General features: G+C 44.2%; 1 protein-coding gene across 1 annotated transcript; it reads left to right on the forward strand.

Annotated features, from left to right (window-relative positions):
• The first annotated feature begins 2,518 nt into the window (after positions 1–2,518).
• Positions 2,519–6,667, forward strand: sox4a (SRY-box transcription factor 4a). Its single transcript, XM_042506653.1, has one exon. It carries the CDS (start codon positions 3,546–3,548, stop codon positions 4,662–4,664), a length of 1,119 nt encoding a protein of 372 aa, XP_042362587.1. The 5' UTR covers positions 2,519–3,545; the 3' UTR covers positions 4,665–6,667.
• The last annotated feature ends 407 nt before the right edge of the window (positions 6,668–7,074 follow it).

Here is a 7,074-nt window from a genome sequence, read left to right on the forward strand (position 1 = left end):
CATTTTACGCCACACTGTGACGACTGAGTCTTTTTTTCCCCATTCTCAGTTCTAATAACTCCCTGCAAAGAGGCACACTTACACACACAGTCACATGCTGTACGCTCATTTAGCCTGCAGTTTGCTCCAGGGTTAGCCTGACACGTCGGGTTAATGTTTATGTTTTATTAAAAACTGAATATTAAACATGGCGTCAGTCAGCTCTAAAGTAATGGTGGTTCCTACCTCGCTGCAGCTGCAGCAAATGTGTTATTAATGGTATTTTTTAAAGCTCCTAAAATAATCTCACTGCTACTTTTTAAGGGCAGGGTTCGTACAGTCATGAAAAAATCCGGAAAAGCCATGGAATTTGCAAATAGCAATTTGGAAAGTTTTGGAAAAGTGATGGATTTTTGTTTCACAAACCTGTATAATAATGCATGATGTGATCAATGACCATTGGAAATTTAGAAATCCAATGATAATTTGGTTTTTACAGTATGGCTTTGATAAATGCTGTAAATTTTCCCGGGTTTGAATGGCATATTTCTTTAAGATAAAAAGAACCCAAACATTTTTTTAAAGAAAAAGACATTCTTTTCTTTAAAAAATCACCACAAAAAAATGGTTTAAGACAAAAATCTGCCTTTTTTCTTAAAAGAAATCACCAGATTTTATTTAAAGAAAATTGCCACATTTTTTTCTTTAAAAAAATTATAGACAAAATAATTGCCATTGTTTTAAATCACCAAAACTTTTTAACAAAAAAGGTCAGTTTTTTTCACCAAAAGCTCTCAGTGAAAAACAAAACAACACATTTTTTTCTTCCAAAATCACCAAAAAATTTTAAGAAAAACGATTTTTTTTTTCTTGAAAATGACCAAAAAGAAATGGAATCTATGGTCTTTAATATTTACCTCAAACTCACAGAAAAGTCATGTAAATATATTGGTACAAATGTGTCTCAAGGTTAGCAAAATGCTATTTCACAGGTTCCCCCAATGCAAAAACAAGGAAAACCCTCCTGTCTTTATTCAAAATACTCAACCCAGAAACATCAGCAAATCATCCTGATAAAACCTCCAGCACGTGCTTTGAAGGAGCCCCAGCCTCCCAATTGCACTCTCTCATAATGACACCATCCCTTTAGGCGTCAACAGAGCCGAGACAAAGCGCCGGTGTATTTGGGGTAAACACATGGCTCTGGCAGCTCTGAAGATGACAGAGCGGATAGGGCCAGCGTGACGGGGGCCTCAGCGTCCCAGCACTGCCACAGCCGTACATCTGCCGCTGACAGAGTGGAAAGCTACCTGACAGCTGCTTCTCACATCAGATAAGATTACAGGTATACCTGCTCCACCTGTTTAAACAAACCCCTGCATACATGTCACTGTGTGTGCGTGCATGTGTGTGTGTGTGTGTGTGTGTGTGTGTGTGTGAGTGTGTGTTGAGATAGAGATAGCAAGCTAATCCAGTGGCAGGTGTACGCTTGTAATTGGGGCAGCAAAAGATATAGACTGATGAAGGGGCTCATTATTATTTATGTGTTTGATTTATGTAAGCACCGAGGGGGGTAAAGGGGCCGGGGTTGTGAAATTTTAAAGAGTTTATGCCTTTTTTATCCCGACATAGATCATGTCATGAATTAAGAATAGACACCACAAGTGATGTTATGTACCGAACGTGAAAATCTAATCAGAAAAAGTTGAATTTCTTTGTAATTTTTTGCTTCTTTTGGTGTCCAATTTCTCTTCAGTGACTGTTTATCGACACAACACTGTAAAATCTGACAAGTTAATCTTACATGAAATAATCTTGGAAATCGACTGCCTTGAAAAAGGAAAGTAAATATAAATCTTAATTTATGTCGACTTTCCATCTAGTTGTTACATTTACTTGAAATCTGGCTGTATTTACTTTATTTTGTGAAGTTGTTACCCTGTTCTTTCTAAGTGTTAGCAACTTCAGTAACCAAGTTAGTCTTACTTAAATTGCAATAACTTCACAGATGTACTTGGTTTATTAAAGTCGCCAAAACTTAGAAAAGTTGATTTAATTAAACTTGTCATTTTTTAAAGACAGCTAAATTTTATGTAAACTTCACAATTAGATATAAAATAAACATAATTAATAGTTCTATTTACTCACATTTTTCAAGGCAATCGGTTTCTTAGATTATTTTAAGTCAAATCAACCTGTCAGGTTTTACAGTGGGACTGATGACATCACCTGCTTCATTTCATGATGGCAGCTCAAAGCAGCAGATTATAGGACGGAGCTAAATCTGCCGAGCATGCGCGCGCACAGACACACACACACACACACACACACACACACACACAGAGCTCCTTTTGGCTCTAGCCTGACATCTAGCGACACAGGCTGTAACGTGATCCTACATGACACGGACGTGTTAACATAATGGGGCTGTGAAGGAGGAGTGTGTGTCGGAGCTACTGCGGAGTGTGACTGTGTTCTTTCTGTGCACATAACACTCATAATTACCGGTGAGAAGGTTTCTGGTTCACCATAATGAAACTGATGCAGAGTGTAAAGAAGCACCTCACTTGTATTTACACTTCCTGCTGTGATGTCATGATTTGTAAATAGCAATAGTAAATAGCAGCTTGTGTAAGCTGTGTTTGGGTGGATTTACGCTGCAACTCCGTCCCTGCTCACCACACTGACTAACACAACATGTTGTGGCTGCTTTTGTGTTTTCTCAGCACTTCCTTGCCCCCCTCTATTACGCATCACCTAAATTTAGTCAATACTCATCCACATGAAAGTAATGAAGGTCTAAGTATATCCTTGCAAGCTTCCCCTTGCAGCCAGGGAAAGGACACTGTGTTCCTTTAACACACACACACACACACACACACACACACACACACACACACAAGTTCGTCTTTTCTCCAGTGGAGTCTGACAGGAATGAGGTCAGACACACCGATCCTCATTGCACATTATTATTATTATTACCCGTTTTTTTTATTCAGCCAATGGGAGGCGGCGGGGAGGGGCCTGAGTGAAAAATCAGGATGGAGACAGAAGCTGATTGGCTTCTATATCTCGCGATGAGGGTATAAAGCGGCGAGGTTCTCGTTGTTGTGTTTACAGTAATATTACAGAGCGCTCAGGAAACAGGGAGACTATGAGAAAGCGCAGCCGCTCCATTCAGCCACATGGTTCCTCAACCGCACAGACAAGCTGCGCTGCAGACAGCCAGGTTCACATAAGGGACTCGCACTACTGTTGGCCACAGCGGCGCGTACTGAGGCTTGCAGGACGCGTTTTCAGCCGCACAGGCAGTTGAAAGTTGCTGTTAAATAGTTTCGGGATTTATTTTTTGTTTCGCACTGGTAAAAAGTTGAGAGGCCAGAACGCAGAAGAGACTTGGATAAACTTTTTCAGCCCTGAACTCATCAGTGGTTTGGGTTGTAAGCGCCTGAAATAAGAAGCAGTGAGGGATTATTTTTTGGTGAAAGCCTGATAAGCATTTTTACGCACTCGAACTTTGTCAAAGCACTGAACTGAACAGTGTTTCCAGACACTCCGAGGACACGATGGTGCAGCACATGAGCCAGACAGAGAGCGCCCACGCTCACTCTCCCGGCGGGGACTCCACGGACACGGGAGAAATGGACTTGGAGATGGATGCGTCTCCGACCCCCGAGTCCCCCTCCTCCGGGGAGCGCAGCGACTTGGCGTGGTGCAAAACTCCGACGGGGCACATCAAGAGACCCATGAATGCGTTCATGGTGTGGTCGCAGATCGAGAGGAGGAAGATCATGGAGCAGTCGCCGGACATGCACAACGCGGAGATCTCCAAGCGGCTGGGGAAGCGCTGGAAGCTGCTCAAAGACACAGACAAGATCCCGTTCATCCGCGAGGCGGAGCGGCTCAGACTCAAACACATGGCCGACTACCCAGACTACAAGTACCGGCCCAGGAAGAAGGTCAAGTCGGGCAGTGGAGCGAGCAAGCAGGCGGAGCGCGGGGAGAAGAGCGGGGAGCGCAGCGCGAAAGCCGGCGGAGTGAAGAGGAGCCCCGCGTCCAAAGGAGTGAGCAGGACGCACAAGCAGGGGGGCATGAAGAGCGCTCCGGGGCAGGACTATGCGTCTCCCGGTGACCACCAGGCGCTATTCAAATCCAGGTCAGTGTCCGGGGCGAGACAGATCCCGGAGAAGCGCGCCGGAGAGGCGAGGCGCGGCCACATGTTTGGCGGGGCGGGCAGCGTGGAGAGTGGGCCTCCCTCCGTGGGAGTCCCGGCCAGTCCCACTCTGAGCAGCTCGGCGGAGTCCAGCGACCCGCTCAGCCTGTACGAGGAGCAGAGCCCGGCGGGCAGCGAGTCATCACACACCGCGCGCCTCAGGTACGCTCGCGCTTCCTCTCCAACACCGTCAGCCTCTCACTCCTCCTCATCCGTGTCCTCCTCCTCATCAGATGAAGAGTTTGAAGACGAGCGACTGGAGCTGAACCCGAGCCCCAGCTTTGAGAGCATGTCTCTGGGCGGCATGGGCTTCTCCGACGCGGAGTTGGACCGGGACTTGGACTGGAGCTTCGGGGAGTGCGGGGCGGGATCTCACTTCGATTTCCCAGACTACTGCACCCCTGAGGTCAGCGAGATGATCTCAGGAGACTGGCTGGAGTCCACCATCTCCAACCTGGTGTTCACCTACTGAAAAGGATGGAGAGGAGCCGCGGCGACCCCCCTTCACGTTTTAAACTCCTCAGCCCCCCCTCAGACGGGCGCGTGCGTCCAGACCAGAATATTTCCGCCATTCTTTCACTAAATGAGGGTGAGTGAAAAGAGGATAAGGTGGCCTGTGTGCGCGTTAAAGCCCAGGTACGCGCCGCTCACAGACTTGGACAGCGCTCGGTGCGCTTGACGGGCACGCGCAGACGGGGGGAAATGCTTAGTTTGCATTTGGACACGGAGGAGGAGTGAATGTAAGCAGAGAGCAGTGAAACACACAGACTTCAGCTCAAATGTTCAAACCAATTCGCAGAGGATGAGGACTGAGACTTTGAATCTTGATGTTGTTTTGGGTCGGGAAAAGGGACATTTGCTGGACAGCTCGTCATGTTGGCTTTTGTTATTCACATTGACCATCAAGTTGCTATTCAGGTGTAGTTTTTTTCCAAACTCGAAATAGTTTCAATATCAACACGCATGCCCTCCGAGATAAGGAGGATTTTGTTGTTGTTCAATGCGTAAAAATGTTCATTGCTGCGTAATTACGCAATTTGTGTGACCATAGGACACAATTCACTATCACCAGCTTCTCTTTCAACGGCAGGACTTAAAAAAATACAAAGACTGACTCAAATACTTCAGAAACCCTTTTCTGAACCTTTTTAAACACTCAGTGCACAATTCAGGACCAATGTTCCCCGACGCGCATCCTTTCTGCCTAGTGCTTCAACTTTGTAGTTCCTCTGTGTCAGATGACGTTTTTTATATTGATGTATTTATACCGGCCAAACTTTTTTATACATAGAAGTATTGTTCTCGTACAGGTCTCGTTTGTGTTTGTGCACATACACCTGTCTGTATCCAGCGCGGAAGGGCTAGAAGTGTATCTTATTTAAAATGTCTGACTTCTCTCTTTCAAGGAGATTTGAGTGTGTCATGATTTTCTACTTGTATTTTTGTACAAAATCTATAGAAAGGGTTTTTTGTTTTTGTTTGTTTGTTTGTTTGTTTCCTGAAGAGTGGGTAGCCTACAACATTGTTGTTTGGATCTACATTAGTGTTTAGACGTGCAGAGGGGGGTTTGTTTGGCACAATCTGACCTCACACAGTGTTTACAGTATTTACCCACATGCTTCTTAATGGCACAGTGACTCCAGTTTCACCAGCCAAGTAAACAAAGCACCACTGCAGGCTCCCAGTCTGAGTGGTGCCTGTTTTCCAGTACACATCGACCTAAAGTATATGAGTGAAAGATCCCAGAGAGTCACTGTTTTGGATAGAGCTAATACCTCTGTGTGCTTTTTTATCAAGATAAGTTTTATTTGAACCACTGGATGGAATTTCACACTCATTCCACTTTGCCTAGACTTTGGAGGGAGGGAGATGTATGAAGTGCTTCATCTGTTATTGCGCAAGTTGCATCAAAAAAAAAAAGTATTTAACCTTTCTGTACCTGTTGGCTAAGTATAGCAGGCTAATTGTTTTCCTATATTATGGCATGGCAAATAGCATTTGTATTTCAGATTCAGGTATATGTAGCTATAGCTGTTGTGTTTAAGATTTTTAAAAGAATAATAACATGAAGATATTTATGTAAACTGACTGTACTATAAGCAAAGATTGTGTGTTTTATGTATGATGATGATCAACGACAGGCACTAGGACAGCCATCTTTGGACATCCTTATGTTGAAGATGATTGTGGTCCAGGAGGTTTTTTTCTTCTTTTTTTTACCTTCAAGACATGTTTTTCTAGCGTCCTCTATTTTTTTCTTTTTTTCATTTGTGCAATATGCTGTGTATGATCATGTTTTGTCCAATCATGCCAATATCATTTTTTGATGTTTATAGCTCAAAACCAGCCAATGTTTGGGTCAATCACTGCCTCTCAGACCTCTGTACAGATTGTTGTTTTGTTTTTGTTTTTTTGTTTTTTTATTATTTTTTTTTCTTCCAAGAAGGAAATAAAATCAGCTGGAACTGAAAAGTACAAAGTGCTTATTTCTTGTGTTTTTTTTCCATCATCTGAATCCAAATTACACAGAATCACACACACTGACGCCCCCCTTTTCTGAGGTGAAAGCTCAAGAGGTGAGCCTTCATTGTCACATTCTGCAGCTATGCCTCATTCAAAAGATCCAATCAGGTGTCGGATGTTTACACTCCGTGCATGCATGCACATGCGTGTGTGTAGGTAAAGGGTGCAGCTGCAGACTGTCAATCAATAGGCAGCCAGTGAATCGATAGGAGTGGTCTCTTTCTCCCTCTCTTATTCCGTGTGATTCTACACGTGCAGAAAACGTGGCTGCCATGGAAACACTGTATCCAAGAGAGAGAGGCTGAAATCCTTTTTCTGTGTGTTTGTGTGTGTGTGTGTGTGTGTGTGTGTGTGTGGGA

This window comes from Plectropomus leopardus, chromosome 18 (assembly GCF_008729295.1).
Source record: "Plectropomus leopardus isolate mb chromosome 18, YSFRI_Pleo_2.0, whole genome shotgun sequence".
Classification (NCBI taxonomy): Eukaryota; Metazoa; Chordata; class Actinopteri; order Perciformes; family Serranidae; genus Plectropomus; species Plectropomus leopardus.

Coding starts and splice junctions, on each gene's coding strand:
- sox4a (XM_042506653.1), top strand. CDS start 3,546: ATGGTGCAGCACATGAGCCAGACAGAGAGCGCCCACGCTCACTCTCCC.